The following is a 17,972-nucleotide window of genomic DNA, read 5'->3' on the forward strand; positions in this document are numbered from 1 at the left end:
GTGTGGAGAGACTGGAGCCATGGCCCCACCTCCTGCTGCCCTGCATGCTCCTTTGAGGTGCTACATATTTCCAGGGAGTACAGAGGAGAAAAGTCTTTGTAATTTCCTGAGCACAGAAACTGAAATTCTGGCTACCCCTACATTGGGTGCACAAGAGAGGAGGCTCTTTCCACCTAAATTCAGTACATACTATTTTCACAATTGCATATACAAATAGTGTAACTGCTTGTACTAATGGACAGTTACATAAATACCTGGTCATTATCACACAAAATTACCCCTTTAGCCTGTACAAATGCAGTTACTGTACATAAAAAGTTACATTGCAATAGCGCACACATTTTAGAGTGTATACTTGTGGGCATGCAATTTTGAAAAATCAATCCCTTCATTGAGTGTTTTCATTGTTTATTATAAATGCCTCATACAGCAGTTTGATCATTATACCAATCAAAACAATTCACTCGTTACACAGAGTGGATGGAGGGTCCTAAGTAGAGTTGAGTGAATAACTGATTGTTCAGTTCAGTGGCTGATCAAAAATCTGAAACAAATATGGTTCAAAACTGCGTATTTTCATTTTTTCTTACCAACATGAAAACCTTTTATTCGGGTTGAACAAAACATCTGGAATGTTGATTTGAATTGATATTTTCAAAATGAAATGATGTTTCATTTCCAAAATGCTGTTTTGAAATGAACTGTAAAATAGCAATGCATTTTGACACTTCTGAATTTTTCTTTTGCATTTGGCCAAAATTATTCACTAAATTTGTGAATTGTTTCAGCACCCAAAAAATCCATTTTCCGGCAAATAATAAATTTGCTCAGAAGCCTGCGCTTATTTTTTGCTTGTCTGGCTTACTGCATAAAAATGTATTTAGGAGAAATTAAATCTTTACAGTTAGCATTTAAAATGAAAAAACAACACCACATTTTGTGAATCGGTAGTTTAAAATGCAAAATTGAATGCAGTAAACGTTATAGGTAAGCACTAGAAAGAACATTTAATAGTAATAATTAGGGTTTACATACCACTATCTCATAATTTGTACCCATAATCCTCTGCCATTTATTCTGCAATACTGCTTCTCCTGTGGAAGATAGCTGGAAACCTAGAAATTGTATTGAGATTACTACAATGAAAACCTGACAATCTTATTTCTATAGTGAGTAAAGTACCTGGACTGCGGCAACACTGGTACAGTATTCCATAATATTGAAAATATTATCATACATTATTTTAAAAAGTGCAACATGCGTTTCCTCCCCAGTTTTAGATTTAGCATTCAGGAACATTAGCAATTTTAACATGGGAAAAAAGAGTTGGAAAGACGGTTTGCTCCATTACAGCTTTAGAGTTGCACCTGCAGCACACAAACATTTTGTCTATATAACATACTTGTGAAATTATTTTTAATACTACAGTACTTATACTATTTGTTTCTATCGCTGCCCTTAGTAGTATATTTCAAACATTACTAAAATTCCTTCAGAAAAACATCTTTTTAGCTTACTTTTGTGTCTCTTTGTTTTTTTATATTTAACACTAGCCCAAATAGCCTTCAACACCTACTAAGCCTTATTCCATTCAGTGCTGTGTATGCTTCAAGAAGCTTCTTTCAACTCCTCTCTTCCAAAGAATGCAGTCCTCACTTATATGACTTTCCTGAATAACTAACCTGGGGGTTTCTCTGGTTACTTTCTACTGTGCCATCCTCATTTCTATTAATGGAGAAACTGCAAGTACCGTCTACCTTTTTATAACATAGCCCACTTTTATGAACTGGGAGGAAAAGATTAACAGTGGTAGCTCTAAATGCTGTTTTTACCCATTACACTGACTTACACTTTCAGTTTAATAAAAATCATATTATATCATAGGTATATCTAAATTATACTATTGCATGCTGAAGTAAAATGAAAACTGGTACCAGTAAGATACAGTATAAAGCTTTAAATATATGTTTTTCTCAAACACATGAAGTCCAAACAAAAAGCTGGAAGTATAGGTCAGAAAAAGACATACGGATGACTCCTGGGGCCAAATATTCAAAAGTAGCCTCAATCCAACCTCAAAATGTGGAGGGACAAGTTATAAGCATGCACCAAATGTCTGAGTCTCTCACAAACACACACACAGTGTGTGAGAGCCAGTTCGATGTTTACATACCTGCAAACTGCTCCTTATGAGCGGGCACCTGTGCGCATGTAGAGCAGCTTACATGACAAGAGTCTAAGTACCCAATTCGCACACATGAATTTGAGTTTTCAAGCCCTCAGAATTGGAAGCACAAATTTAGAGGCTGCTTTTGAAACTGTGGTCCCTAGAGGGCAGTGGAAGAATGAAATTCCTAAGTCAAATTTTCTTCATAAAAAGAGAAAACACATACATCAGAGGTTATGGGAACAACAAAGGCTTTATTAGATAAGAAGAAGGGGGCAAAAGAGGAGAATGCTGTGAGAAACAATCATGTGCTAGACAAGGCAGTAAACTCCAGTCACTCTAACATGATCTAAAGTTTATATGCAACTGAAAACTACAAAGAAATAGCAGCTTTCTATTGTTCATTTTTTCTCATTTAAACTGATTCAATTCTAGGAAGGGAAACAACAGTGTTTAGATAAAAGAGCTAACAGACACAGACATAGAGAGTTGGATTCTCATGATGATACTGACACAAACCAATGAGAACCTAGAGTGACCAAGCAAAAGCTACGATATCAAAGCTACAAAGATTGAATTGTTAGTACAATACTAAGAACATACTCTCCAAACATGGGCGCTAATGACAGACTCATGTCAAAATCCCAGCTTTAGTTGCCTAACGGAGCTAGGTTCTCACTCTCATCAACTTACAATGGAAAATGGTTCTCTAATTCCCTCAGGCTACTTTAAAAATCCCAGCTCTAGTCTATATTTAGGCACTTAAATAAAAATAAGACCATTTCTTTAGATGTCCACTGGTACTCATGTTTGAAAATATTTTCCCAAGATCAGAAGACTCAGTTGGGAATGAAGCATCTGAGTGGAACCTCTTAAAAATAAATAAATGAATAAATTTGATCATCTATCTAGAATGACAGAAAGCAGCCTACAAAGAACTCAGAAAAGTAGTAAATTAAATTAGAGAACTAGTTGTGATGGCATTTTTCAGCTGCTTCCTAGATATGGAATGTACAGAACGGTTACATGCCAGTCAAGAAACTGTAAGAGCATGGTATTAGATAATATATCCTTCCATAGCACATCAGTGAGACATAGCAGCTCAAGAGATAGGAGGAATGGAAGATAGAAAATAAGAATTTCAGGAAAGAGAACAGGAAAGTCACAGTGTTCCAATGAGCAATAAGTGTCTCAGTTTCAAACACTATCAGAGAATAGAGACCTCCACAATAAAGGCAGTTTAGGAGATATATCACAGGGAAGTCTATCACAAGAATTACAAGTGTTGGATGGTCACAGAAGATTGGCATGAAAATGCCTAACATGAAAAATAAAGAATTTAATGAGTAACACTACCTGGAATCAGTTTACTAAACTAAAAGGATATTTGCCAAAGCAAAACTGCCTCACGTTTTGCCTTAAACACTGAGACGTACATCTTAGTCTTAAGTATATATGATTACACTCAGTGACAATACTTGCTTTCATACAACCAGATTTTGGAAGTTCTCTTCTGGGTTTGGTTATTTCCATTGTCCACCTGAATAATCTGAGACACGTACTGCAGTTAACACTGGGGAACCTGTACAAAATGATTGCTTTTTATGTAAGCACATACCAGTGCATTTTCACAGGAAAAATGCTATTGAATATTAAGAACCTGATTCTTGTTGTTTACTGTCCTCTCCAATGTGTACCACACCAGCACTGCACGGCAGTGGTGGAGATCCCTGCTCTCTTTCACACTGTTCTGGAAAAGAAGAAGAAGATCCTCAGTCATTCTATGCATTTTAATGCTCATCAAGATCTCTCCCATGCCATCCTGTAAGGTGCTAAGTGACCAAGCTACCGCGGGGGGTGAGGGGGAGAAAGAGGGTCTCAATGCCTTGTAGGATCTGGCTCTTTACTGCAGTGTTGAGGAAATGGTTGCAGGATGTGGTGCATTTAGAAAGAAGTTTTGTTTTCTTTTAAATGTTTTTTATGAAAAGTTTTCAATAAAAGAAGAAAGAATGTCCATAAGTTGCTAGATCCATTATTGTTATTTGGAGATATAAGGACATGATTGCTGAATACTGAGGACATGCAACTCTCATTAACATTCATCTACCAACTCTTTTTTTTTTTTTTGTCAAGGAGCTGACATTGATCTATAAAGTCATATATCTTTTTGGCCCTGGCTAATTCATAGACTGCTTCTCCCTTTATGTGCCACTATGGCAAATTGAGATTAGCTAAACTGCAGTCACCAGGTTTGGAAATCTCTGGGCAGTAAAAAGGAAGGCCCGTGGCCATGCAATTTATTTTCTTTATGGCTTCAGCTGAGCCTGAGGAGTGCTAACCGACAAGACACAGCGTAAAGGGCTTCTATTCTCTCAAGATTTTGCATGAAGGGGATGATTATGGTTTAACTTGTGAGTTGGGATCTATTTCTGTTGACAATAATCAATGAATTAAATGAGTTGTTTTAAGAATTCTTTACATGCATACAGAGCCGATGTGATGGGGGCATTGTATCATCTAAAATATTAACAAATTACTGGTAGTACACATGCATCTCAAGAAGTGAATACATGATATAATGTTAGGTGCTTCCATTAAAACCTTGCTAATCTGCATTTCAGTCACTGGCAAGCCTTACATTTCACAGGGACTTCTGACCTGGGTACACCTAATACACCTGAAGCACTGTCCAAGACAGACACCAATTGTCCAGGATGTGCCCATTCTCTCCCCACACACCACTCCCCTTTTATACTCTCTGCCCTTATACCCCTGAGATTTACCTCTGCTCACTGCAGAAGGTATGTCTTTGCTAACCCTACTTGTCCTTGTATGTAGCTTCACTCACACTTGAGCCATGACACAACTTTGCACTCATTGCCTCACATGAAGCAAGGACTTCAAAGACCAAAGCCTTAGGGTAAATTAGCAGAGACTAGTGCACAGATTTCAAAATCTGCTTTAGAAAGGTCATGAATAATGCCACTGATTCACTGATTAAAATGTACCAGGCTGAATTCATCCCTCATGAAGCAGCACTGAACTCAGTTGAGTTATACTAGGAATTAACTAGGCTCAACACGTCCAGTTCATATCCTGTGAAGAAAAATATTTCCAGCTACCCTACAGCAAAGCCAGTTTTAATTACCTTTGGCTGTGCCATTATCCATAGTTTGGAAAATTAAGTCCTTTTCAACAGCAGCAGTGAAGTCCTCATGGGGCTGAATGTGATTTTCCTGCTTAAGCCCTCTTCTGATCAAAGTGAGTTGAACTGTTTGTCCTGTGTGCCGCAAAACCTCTACCGCTTGTTGGTTGGTAAAACCCTGAAGATTTGTTCCATCCACCTGAAGGATTAAACATCTTATTAACCAGCAAGCCATTACACGGATAAAATATTCAAAAAAAGTAAATCACATTTTTCTCCAAGGCAAAATAAAATGCCAACTGCACTACTTGTTTAATCTGAGCACAAAACAAGGGGGGATAGAGGAAAAAAACCTCAATGCCACTGTGGCCTTATCTATACCAGGCACCGTGCCTATAATAGCCCACTACTACTACCGCCATAATAGCAATGGTGAAAGCAGACTCCTGGTTGCAACCAGCGTTCTTAGCCCTTTATCGTGTAGACCTACTGTAAGCAGTGTTACATAGCAAAGCACTTAAAATTCTGGTAGGCCTCCAGTAGCTTTGTTTACACTAGGGCTCCCAACGGTCTGGAAAGAGAATGTAAAAAAAAAAATAGTCAAGAACAAACGTCCTCTGTGATTACTGGGTATGGGCAGGAGATAAGAAGGAAAGAATGGAAGCATCTCTTAGTCGTCTAGAAGTATTCCTATTATATGCAATATTTAAAACTTCAAAACCTCTTCCCTGTTTAATCGCTATTTATCAAAGCTTCACAGAAATTAGATATGGAAAAGATGTTTTACTCTAAGCCATCAAATCCAATTCCCCAGCCAATCAAGGATTACATTACGTTTTTTGTCTAGTCCACAGTTTTTAAAGGGCTGAGCAATGGGGCCTACACAACTGTCACTGTGAAACTCTTCTACGGTCTAACAAGCCTAAGTTTTCTTTTCTCAAATTCATTCCATAACTCTTAGTAATACACTCTTCCTCCTCCCCCCAACACCTAAAACACCCTAAACTATTCCTGCTATCTTTATCTTTCAAAAATTTACCAATTATGATATATCCCTTCACCCTAGTAATGGTCTTATCTACAGAATATACATACTTCATACTCAGTTATTTTACCTGTGTGTATGCATGTGCGCATGCACATACTGTAGTTTCCTTCTCCTCTTTCTTTGTACATAGCTAAGAGGCCAGTTCTGACATCTTCTAGACAAAAACGATTCCTGCATTTGTGTTCTGAATCCCCCTACACAATACATCTTATGAAGAACCTTCAGAGAAGTTTAAAAAAAACCTTCCAGCCTTTCATCCTTAATATCAGTATTTTTAAAAAGATTTTATTTCATCTCAGAGCTGCTAAAGAACTGTAGTGGCATATTTTATTAGGTCTGCTTGGAACTACTGAACAAGCAAGTATTTTGTAGAAATAAAGAACTCTCTATTGCCAAGAGAAAAAGTGTCATTGATGTCTTTCAAACAAGGGGGAAAAAATCCCCACTTATTTATATGACTAGCATGACCGGAAACAGAGCGTGACAAAATATTCAATCAAAATGAACGATCTGTCATTTCACACCCAATCTTTATCTGTTTGAGTAAGTATTCTAAAATTATACTAGCATATCTACCAAAAACAACAACAAAAACCCTCCCACAGTAATAGGAGGGATTTTCTCATGCAAATAACTTCACATACTCAGAGTTGGCTATATAAGTCTTATCTCTGTATTTACTTACAGCTATAATTTGATCTCCAATATGGATTCTACCATCATGTTCAACAGCACTGCCTTTTGTAATGCTTTTCACAAAAATACCAGAAGGTTCTGGGATTTTAAAAAAGAAAAAGATATTTAATACCAAAGGTTGTCCAAATTCTGTAACAATATTTCCTTCCCCCCACCCCTCAAAAAAAAAAAAAGTGGTATCAACGTGAGGTAAGGAAAATGCCATAAAGGAAGTGTAAATTTTAATTATAATACATCCATTATTCTTTTCACAAAATTATCAGTGTTTTCCTCCCAAGTGTTTAGCCATCCAAAACCCCCATTTCCTTCCATGAAAGCAGGACTAGACCTTTTACAGTAAGCAAATATTCTAACCATGACTGACAAAACTGACTATAAAAACTTCACAGAACCCTTGCTACGGGTCTGACCTAACCCCAAAAGGCAAGGAAATTTATCATGCATCATGCATACAACCACTGGTTTGTTTATTGTAAATATGACAAAGCAACATGGTTCCTTTTCTATTATATTTTAAAATGTCTGAATGAACAAATATGTGCTTGGCTTTCCCTTTCCAGAGGGAAGAACTTATAGATTGAAAAAGCTGCCTTTGTAAATTAGGACAGCACTGTAACTAGAACTGGACAAGAAGAGGAGTTTCCATCCCAAAGAAAATTTTGCATTTGCAAAAAAATATTTCATTCCAATTTGGAATGAAAAGTCAGATATGCAAAATTTTCTGTAGGAGGAACATTTTCAAAAAAATTCTGTTTCAGAAGGAGGAAAACCAAGTTTTTCAGAAATTTCCAGTCCTGGCTCCACTGAGCTGAGGAGCCCAATGAGCCATGGAGCCAGAGGACCCAGTGAGCCACAGGAACTGCAGAAGGAGCTATCAAGGAGCTGCTGAGCCTGGGAGTCCAAGCCGCCCGCTGCCCAAGGAGACCGGGAGCTGCCTGTCTGGGAAGCCAGCTGAGCAGCCCAGAGAGCTGGACAGCCTGCCTGCAGGTCTGGTTTCTGCCAAAAGTTTCAATGGAATTGACACATTCCTTTGGAATGGTTTCTATTCCCTCTAACCAGTGTTTTCCAATGGAAAACTGTTCCATCAAAAAAATGTCAGCCAGCTCTACTTTTAATCTGTCTTGGCATAGCTGGAATTCACGTCTTAACCCATCCCCAAAAGACCTAAATGACAACAGATAGCACGGGGCACTGCACACAAATAGAGTGACTTGCTAGCTGCTGTGCCACGTGCCTCCCGGATTGGGAAGCAGCTGGTATGTCCAACTCCTAGCTCTAGCGGTGGCCAGGATGGTCCGTGTGCTGCCCCACCCCCCACCCACAGCCGCAGCTTCCATTGGCTGGGTCAGGGCAGGGGAGGAACTAGTGCGAACGCAACTCGCAAGTGCTCAGCAGGCAGCTATTGAGGGGTCGCGTGGCGCAAGCCTCTTCTGCTGCTGCCTGGTCCTTTTCTCCTCATGCTCCTCATGTGGCTGGGCTCGAGTTGCAGTACGTGCCCGGCTGCGCACCATGGTCTGTCTGTGGCCCCATTGCCAGCACCCAGGAGTTCCAGGTATGTGTATCCCAGCCTCCGAGTGCTGGGAATGGAGCTGCACCCCCCATCTCCCTTGCTGCATCCCTCCCCGTCCCACCCCCTGCACCTCCATCCCCCTCACTGCATCCTTCCCCCATCCCAGCCCTGTACCCTTTACAGCACTCTCCCACCCATCCTCTCCACCTCCCAGAGCTGCCACCCCTATGTCCCCCACCCCCACAGCCCTGCGCTCCATTCACCTCCATACACTGCTGCACTCCCAGTATGTCCCTATACATCCCTATGACCCCCACATCCTCATGCTCCTGTAGCCTTCTGCCTCTCCCTGCATCCCCATCCACCCCACATACTCCCCACGTCCCCTCCTCTCTCCTTCACTGCCCCCTCTCATCCCCACCCTGCTCTCGTCCTTGGCCGCTTTCCCTCCCCATCCTCTCTCCTCCACACACACAGCTCGTCTTTTCCCCTCCAGCCCACCCTCCTCCCTTCCCAGCTGGATGATTTAGGCACCCCTGGAAAAGTGTATGAAAAAGTGTCTCTGTGTAGGCAAGTGTGTGCATGCATGCATTGTATGTGTGTAAGAGACTGTCTCTTTGTGTAGGGAGGTGCGTGTATTACCACATGTGTGTATACTTGTGTGAATAAAATTTGCAGCCTAACTCTTTGACTTTTATTCCTTTTGCTGGCTTGCGCACAAAAAAATGTATGACATAAAATGTGTGTGTATTCATTTCATAACAAGTTTTTAAAAGAAAAGGGAACTCTAAAAGGAATGTATTATTTCTTTAAAAGTGAATGTTATTGACTAGTAATTGCAGAAGAGCCAATGTATCAGACATTTCTCCCCACCTTTGTCTAGCTACACTACAAACTCTTTGTTGCAGACTCTTTTTATGTGTATGTCCAGCAACTACCACCCTGGAGCCCTGGTCTTAGTTGGGCCTGTAGGCACTAAACAACAATTGTAATAATAAATAATGTGGAAGTATACATGTTAGTGCATGCTAGATGTGTACACAAGAATACACATGTATATCTGCATGTAGGTGTGGGAGTCAGTTTCTGCAGTTTTGTTTATATAGGTATCTGGACAGGTGTGCATTTCTGTGGTTGTTCTCTATGGATTTGTATTTGAACTTCAGGAGTGGGCCCATTGCAGCTGTGATAATGTGTGGTCCTAATTCCACGCATAAAATTACAATAACTTTAGTGAACAAAAGACATGGAGCTGGTTATGAAAAATGGGAAGAGGGGAAAGAAAGAATCACGAAAACCTTTGTGAAATTTCATTTTTTTTAATTACCCTTTTTGACTATCTTGCTGCCAGCTCTAGCATTCTGTAACAAATAAAACCTGAACTTAGCATAATACATTTGTCAAACAATAAATATGCCTCTTTGGGCCTTGCAGTGAAAATGAGCAGGTGAGAGAGGGTGGGGGAGAGCAAGCGACGGAAGGAGCGGGGATAGAGTGAGAAGGGGGTGGGGCCTCAGTAAACAGGCGGAGCAGTGGGCGGGCCAAAGGCATTCGGTTTTCTGGAATTAGAAAGTTAGCAACCCTACATACAAAGCAGGACTGAAATCCACGTGTTTCACACTTCCATGATTGAAAATTATAATCTCCAAATTTGTAGACTAAAACCAGAGGATAAATGAATTTCCTAAATTGTCATTTTAGCAAAACACTTACTGCATTTTGCAGAGGAGCATTTAAAAATGCTCCCTTTTAAAAAGTGGGCCCTGCTTTTCTCAATAATTCTTTGGGTTCACTATCTAAATGAAAATAGTCTCCATCAACTCCAAACACCTCACTCACTCACTCACTCTCACACACAATCTGTCAGCTGCTTCTATTCTCCAATGCTGCCATCCTGTCTCCCTTAGTCACCTGCTCCACTCTTCACAGAGAACATAGGAGCCAGGAAGGCCAGTGAGGTTACAGAGAGTATGCTCTGAGGGATAACTGGCAGGCAAGTAGGGACGTGGGATGGTGAACATGGGGGTAGGAAGAAAGAGCAGGCCTTGGGGAGGAATAAGGAGTTGATTACAGTTTTTGTGGGAGCTGGAGTATTAAACATAGATAGATAGATGAAAGAGGGTTTTTCTTTGGATTATATGTTTTAGAACAGTCCACAACTTTGCAGAAGGTCTGGGATTGGGGGAGGGGGGAAGCTGAGTGCCTTTGTACTAGGGCAACACAGCTAAAAGTCTCCCAAGTGCTGCTGCCTCAACATACCATGCAATGATAAAGGAGCCTGTTAGCTCCACACCAAAAATGCAGTTGTAGCTTGCAAGGGCTAGACAAGGACTCAGATAGTGATCTCCCAACTTTTTAAAGGTGTGTTGGTGGGTGCTTCTGTGCAACCACAGCTATTCTTTAACAAAGGTTTTTGGTTGGAGGAATAAGTAAGTTTACCAGCCATTCCCTTAGGCAGTAAGATTTCCTAATATACCAAGGTGCAATGGAGCAATTCAATTAGCAACATTTCAGACATACATCCTCACTTCTGTGAGTCTGATATCAGACCCACAACATGTTCTACACTTGAAATTTAATTTGTATTTTTCAAGGTGATAGTAGGTGGTGCTAGGAGAAGGGGAATACATAAATTGTGCTCCTTCCTTGCTATGGCAATTGAGGCTTCTTTTGATCTGACAGGTCAGTGGACTAGTAAGATTTAGTCAAGATGTCTGCATTACTACTCAGAACCCTGAAAAGGGATGATGATAGTGATTACTGTACTAACAAATGTTTCATATTATCGAAATGCTATTTCTTTATGTTTTTCTCAATATATACCAGGACAGAAAACACAGCAGCACTATTTGAAAATCATTATGGGGCAATCTATTAATGTGTTTTAATAAGAGTACTGCATCAATTTGCCTCATATAGATGAATGATACATTTCTAAATCAGTTCTCTCAAAAATGTAGTTGAAATTATTAGAAAAATAAATTACTATATGTGCACATTACATTTTTTCCAAAAAAAACTCAGTAGGCCAGATTCTGCTTTGAGTTGCACCAGTGCAAGTTTGAAATAACCTAATTGAAATCAGTGGAGATAGTGGACATCTATACTGATGTAAACAAAAGCAGAATTTGGTTCACTGATTTAAAAATAACATCAGCTAGAACTGACTGCAATTCTGCAAATACAAGTCCTGAAAGCCTCCAAAATTCCCTTTAAAATACATTTTTTTTAAATAGACATATATCTTAAAATGGCTGTATCAATTTTTAGAAATGTTTTTCAAAAATGCATGTCAAGGTTCAGCCAAGAGTGATTTTCAAGACTGCTACAAAGTCTTAAAACAGAATTTCCTGATGAAAGACTGATTGATCCTAGCCTATTCTATCTGAAGTTACAACTCCTAAAATAATCCTTAACAAGTTTTTTTTTAAATGAAGCTTTTTTCCCTTTATGTACCAAAAAGTCTAAATCAAATTAGAAATGCATACAGGCTATTGTAGGCTGCAGCAATATAAAAGCAAACTTCAGGAATTTATTTTAACATTACCTGAGGTTTTGTCTCCAATGTAACCAGCAATAGTTATTCCTAATCCTTGGAGGTTTTTAGTGAGTTCTACATCAAATTTCTTTCCATCTTCATCAATATCAAAAGAAGATATCTCTGCCTAACAAGAGAGTTTAATGAAAAAGGAAACCTTTTTTAAAAAAGAAGCTGCATTCCATGAAGTCAAACATTAGAGACAAATGTCAAAGACAAAGTTGCAACTTTTCTTCTGCTCCAACCCTGATATTTAGACAACATTCCTCACCAGAATGTTACACACACACACACACACACACACACGACAGATGAAGTTCTAATAAACTGAGCAATATATGTCTTGCACAATACATGCTTAAATACAGGATACATACAGTTCTGAGATTCCTTTAATCTCAGCTTTAAACAGATCACAAAGGCTTGTTCTAAATTTAAAATAACCACAAACAAAAAGGTTTTTTTTAACTCGTAATTTTTCAAATAAATGGCCAGTAATTTTAGTTATTTTTTTCTTATACATGCCAAGTTTAAAACATAATGGAATCTATTTCCAGTGAAACAATTATGTTTCCTGTTTTTAGCAAGACTTGAAATTTCTATTTCAGAAGGTGGCAATTATACTTCCAGCTATTTAAATGATGACAATCACCACTAACACCCACTATAGTCCTATGAACTTCTGTGACAGAAAAGGCTGTTGGCAATTAACTCATTTATTTATTGCTAACGGAAGTGCTTTGATTACAACAGGAGAATGTGCATTAAATGCCCACGTCAATAATAAATATTGTATTAAAAAAAAACTTGGAAAACTTCACTTTGAGGCATCACAGAACTGGCTTTTTTCTAGTGTTTAAAATAAATGTTCAATGGCCAGATTACCAGCTTGGGTAAGTAAATCAGCGCAACTCCACTGTAGTCGATAGAGCTATGCTGATATACACCAGCTGACGATCTGACCCATCTCTTTATCTGAATAACTCCATCCAAAAATACAGTCAAGCACAAGCAAAGCATCTAATTCTGCAGCTCTAAACCCTCCTCCTTCATATTACAGGGTTATTTGGACAGCACATAAATTATAACAATCCATGTTTAGAGCCCAATAATTCCTTCCATTTCCGTTAGCTGATTAGTTTCCAGAAGTACTAATCTCTCCTGAGAATCATGAAGAGGGATGCCAGTTTCACGGCATCATCCCTGTATTTTTAATGTCCTGTAGAAGCCCTCTGCTGAAGCCTCACCCGGTTAAGGCCCATCCTCCCATCCTGCATTTAAGAGTGAGCCACGGATGCCTGAGGGGGAGCTGCATCAGCGACATTCTCCACAACATTGGTGGTAAATATCCACACATAAGTTACTGCGGCTTTCGGCATCATTAACTGAGTTTCTATATCGGGGTAGGCAACCTATGGCACGCGTGAGTAATCTCCTCTCAAACGGTTTCAAGACCACCTAATGGGCATGTAGAGCCCTGCCTATAATATAACAGGAGGGGTGAAGTTATCTGCCTAATTCTATCCTCTTTCTGTAACATGAAATAGCTACGGGTATAAAATCAGTTATCGAGGGGAAATTGTTTTTATTTTGTTTGTTTTTTAAGACAGGTAAAAGGAATTTTCTCAAAGTGGTCTATCTAACTTAAAGAAGTGTTTTAAATTCATTGACATCAGTAGACATTCCTAGAAATAGTAAGAAAAGCTGAAATGAGAAATTTATTATGGGGTACAAATAAGATCTATTTTAGTCTTAAAAGTTTAACAATGTTCTCTCTTGTTTCATTCACTTATTTACATGTGGCTATTTGTGTGTGCTCATCATGGGACTGATACTGCCACATTTAAGTTGAGTAGGTACTCATTGCATTGAGCTAGGCTACGTTATAAACACACACACACACACACACACACACACAAGATTTTCAGCTTCCTATTTTCAATTTACAGCTCATTGTGATGTACCTACTATAGTGTGCTTCGTGAAAAAGTGATAATTCTCATGAAAGGAAACATCTGAATATGTGAACTTGACATATGAATTGCACTTAGATTACTAATGCTTTCGCTTTCCTGTATTTTCCATTTTTTCCCTTATGTTAACATCTTCTCCCTCAGCATTTTTTCTGAATTTTAAAGGAAGAAATCATGGAGGGGAGGCACTGGTAGATGGGGTATATTTTGGGGGAGTCAGGAGAGAGAGAAACAGAACAATGGAGGAAAGAGGGAGTGTCAGAATATCAGAAGAGGAATAAAGGTAGCAGCTGGGTGACTGTCTAGCATTTGGCTAGCTCATGAAGCTGTGTCAGGTTACCAAGGAAAGGGGCTGCAGCTGTGTGCTGGCTGGCACAGTGAGGAGCTGTCTGACGGATGGTGATGACAATATGGGGATGAAGAGATGTGCCTGGGCAGGAGGAGGAGACGGAGAGGCAGACAGAGGAAAGTACTGCAGATCCAGCTGGCCCACTCTAGAGAAAGGGTTGCAAAGTTCAGGGAGGTGCTGCAACACATTGATTGTTCAGCTGTCCCAAAGCACCACTAACGGGCACACCACTAACGGGCACATCCCATTAATGGGTTAGTCAACCTGGATGCTTAAAAATTATTTCCACCACACACGTCTTTAAGCATGGATCATGAAAGAACGCCATCCATACAACTCCCACTCACTTCAATGGGGCTCCTTACACACTGGGCTTGTAAGATCCTGCTTTCCATAGCTAAAGGATGAAAACATGGCTACTGGTCATTAAAACACCGGCCCCTGATATAAATGTAATATTATTCAACTGGTAACAGAGTGACAGTTGCCACATTTTAATGATATTTGTTTATATGTACCTGTTTCTCTGGTATGGAAGTTGGTACGGGGGTTGATGGAGGGACGGCTGGTGGAGGTGGTTCCTCTATGGGACCTCTTGCAATGACCAGCTTCACTCGATTTCCACACTGTCTCAGAACTTGTGCCACTTGTTCACTGCTCATTCCAGCCAGGTCTGTATCGCCAATTTTCAGGATGTGGTCTCCACTGCATAACCTTCCATGCTGGATAAGGAAGTAACCAGCCAACCAGTCACAATTATCATAAAAAACACTAGCAGCCATTTCCCCTTTCCCCCACACAAACGATCATATTGGTCAATTTAAAATGCGTGCTCTGCAACTAGTTTTTAAATGTCATGCCATACATTCATAGTGGGGCAGAGGAAAAAGAATATGCCCTTGTGTGATACAAGTGCCGCTGTATGTGTACAGGAAAATAGTTTTAGAAGAAGTGGAGACCAACTTCTGTGTACAAAACTGTGTATAATTATGTAAACGGCTTCCACATTTAGCAATTTTATACAAAGATGGGAATTTTGTCTTCAAAATCCCCTTGTACACCCATTAATGCCTGAATTGCACCTGTAATTTCAGTAATTTTCTGTGCTGTCATTTGTGCACATACAAACATGCATTTGTGTGTGTACAGACCTTGGGCCTCTTATTTAAGAGCTGGCCCTCAGGATTAACCATGTTTTTTAAAATAAATTATATTTCTCAGCTATTGTGATATCAGTTATTTATATTGTTTTAAAAACATTCTTCATTTATTTCTTGTTTCTTTTATTTTACACTGTAAAAATGTTTCAAGTGAATTTAGTACCCATGAAAGGTATTAAAACTGACAGACTGGGGGAGTGAATTCATCTGTTGGCCCACAGAACACATGCAGCATGGACATCAGCAGCACGAGCTACCTACAGACAGAGCAGTGTTTAGTATGTATATACTACAACTGCAATTGTAGCAAGTGTATACATACCCAAGCTAGCTTTAATCTAGCTGGCATAAGAACCAATAGCAGTGAAGCCACAGCACCATGGGCAAGCCGATGCTGAAGTCCACGTTGCCGTGGTTTCACTGCTATTGGTAATTGCACTAGGCAGGTCTACATATGCTGTAATCACACCTCCGATTGCAGTGTAGACATTCCCTTAGTGCCTCAATCCTGACCTACAGAGACTACAGGTCAGAGGAACAACCTGTCTCCGAGCCCATTCAAACCTTGCGCTCTTTGCCATGACTGCTGAAAAGGGTGCCCTTGGTGGTGGTTTTGTGGGAAATGGAGTGAGATCACCAAACTCATCTCACACAGGTCACTATGATGGTAATAACCTTTGGTCATTTCCAACTTGGGTTGGATTAGCTGTACAGGTGAAAGACTATCGTGATATTTATTTCAGAGTTAGAAATGATATACTTAGCAGCACACAATAGGAGTGGTGCAAAGTAATAGATTTAGGAGAGTGACTGAAGGCCAGATTCCACTTTTGGGTTTGTATGTGCAGATCCCACATTCTATACATGATTATTAATAAGGGTAATTTGCCCATATACATTACTAGCATCATCTTTTTCTTTCAGCCTACAAGGAAGAAAACTGTCACTTAACATTATTATGGCAGATTTACATGATAAATTTACCACACACTAAACAGTAAAGAAGAAATTGTTAGGGGGGAGTTTACCTGATCAGCTACTCCTCCTGGAAGGATGGTTTTAACTATAACTCCAGTTGACTTTCCTCCCACTATCCCAAATCCCAAACCTGATCCATCATTCACCAACTCAATGGTCTCCACATGCTGCCAATGGACCTACAAGGAGTAAACTTGTAAATATGCTTGCAAATGACTGAAGTAAGAATACACCTATTAAATCTTGTCACAAGACACTTATACAGTATTTCTATGGCATATTTTTGAAAAGAGGGGAGAAAGAAAAACTAAAGGCAGCTCTATATCAGTTACTATTAGCCCGCTGGAAAGGAAGGTGGGCATTTAACAAGTAGAATTTCTCCACTATGTAGCCTCTCCATGAATCTGTTTACAGATCAAATTCTTAGGGATACTGGGAGGTGGTGAGTGCCTTCAATTCCCAACGCAGTCAAAAGGAATAAAATGTGCTTAATATCTTATGGGAAGCATTTAGCATCTCACTGGATTGGGACTCAAAGGCTCCTATAATGTAGATGAGTCACTCTCACCAGAAGTCACATACATGCACTGAAAAGGGGCTATGGATCCAATTCTCAGCTACAACTGAGGGGGAGACTGCAAGAGGGCCAGTTCTACTCCATCCCCAGCATAGATGAGACCAGCCTGGCAGCTGCTGTAAATGACACACACTGGCTATGACTCCGTAGGGGACCATCCATCCAATAGAAATAGCTGAAGCACAGCTCACTCTAGCCAAACTCCCACCCCAACGGGCCCCTACACCAGGAGGCTGCATGACTGGCTATGCCAACGCTATTCTCCCTGAGGAGTCCTCCATGCCAGAGATTATCTCAACAAGGAAAATTCAAAAAGCTTTCTATTCCCTTTACACCATGAAAATAGCACGGGTTAGAAAATCTGTATCTATTCAAAGAAATTGGGACATGAAGAGTACTATTCGTTTATGTGGTGTAAATCATTATGATTACATCACACAGCATCAGGCATTTTCAGCCCACTGAAAAGGACGAAAGCCTCTTCACTGTCGATCCAAATAATCAGCTATCATTCATTTCACATTCCACTTCAAGTCAATAGCTTTATGCACATGCAGAACTGTCCCTTAACTGGTAAGCAGAAGTTCCCAGGCTACAACCGGTAGACTGAGGTTGATATGATGAGAATTGAATAGTTGTCGCCTGATGGTTTTCTTTCTGGGCTTGACGTTGTGATGGAAGGGGGAGCTGTTCTGTAATGATTTATGGATATTCTATGCCAGTGGTTTTCAAACTTTTTTTCTGGTGACCAGTTGAAGAAAATTGTTGATGCCCACAACCCAACAGAGCTGGGGATGAGGGGTTTGGGGTGTGGGAGGGGCTCAGGGCTGG

At 39.9% G+C, this 17,972-nt stretch overlaps 1 protein-coding gene across 9 annotated transcripts in view; it reads right to left on the bottom strand.

The window, feature by feature from the left end:
• Window positions 1-17,972, bottom strand: part of MPDZ (multiple PDZ domain crumbs cell polarity complex component) — a 129,656-nt gene that overhangs the window by 85,061 nt on the left and 26,623 nt on the right. For all 9 annotated transcript variants that reach the window (XM_054032034.1, XM_054032037.1, XM_054032030.1 and 6 more), the window contains exons 8-14: window positions 16,615-16,743; window positions 14,945-15,148; window positions 12,114-12,231; window positions 7,046-7,134; window positions 5,316-5,511; window positions 3,828-3,917; window positions 1,036-1,115 (exon numbers count right to left, since the gene is read on the bottom strand). In XM_054032034.1, the coding sequence (XP_053888009.1) occupies window positions 1,036-1,115; window positions 3,828-3,917; window positions 5,316-5,511; window positions 7,046-7,134; window positions 12,114-12,231; window positions 14,945-15,148; window positions 16,615-16,743 (906 nt within the window). The remainder of the gene's footprint in view (window positions 1-1,035; window positions 1,116-3,827; window positions 3,918-5,315; window positions 5,512-7,045; window positions 7,135-12,113; window positions 12,232-14,944; window positions 15,149-16,614; window positions 16,744-17,972) is intronic.

Source organism: Malaclemys terrapin, chromosome 6, assembly GCF_027887155.1.
Source record: "Malaclemys terrapin pileata isolate rMalTer1 chromosome 6, rMalTer1.hap1, whole genome shotgun sequence".
NCBI classification, from domain to species: domain Eukaryota; kingdom Metazoa; phylum Chordata; order Testudines; family Emydidae; genus Malaclemys; species Malaclemys terrapin.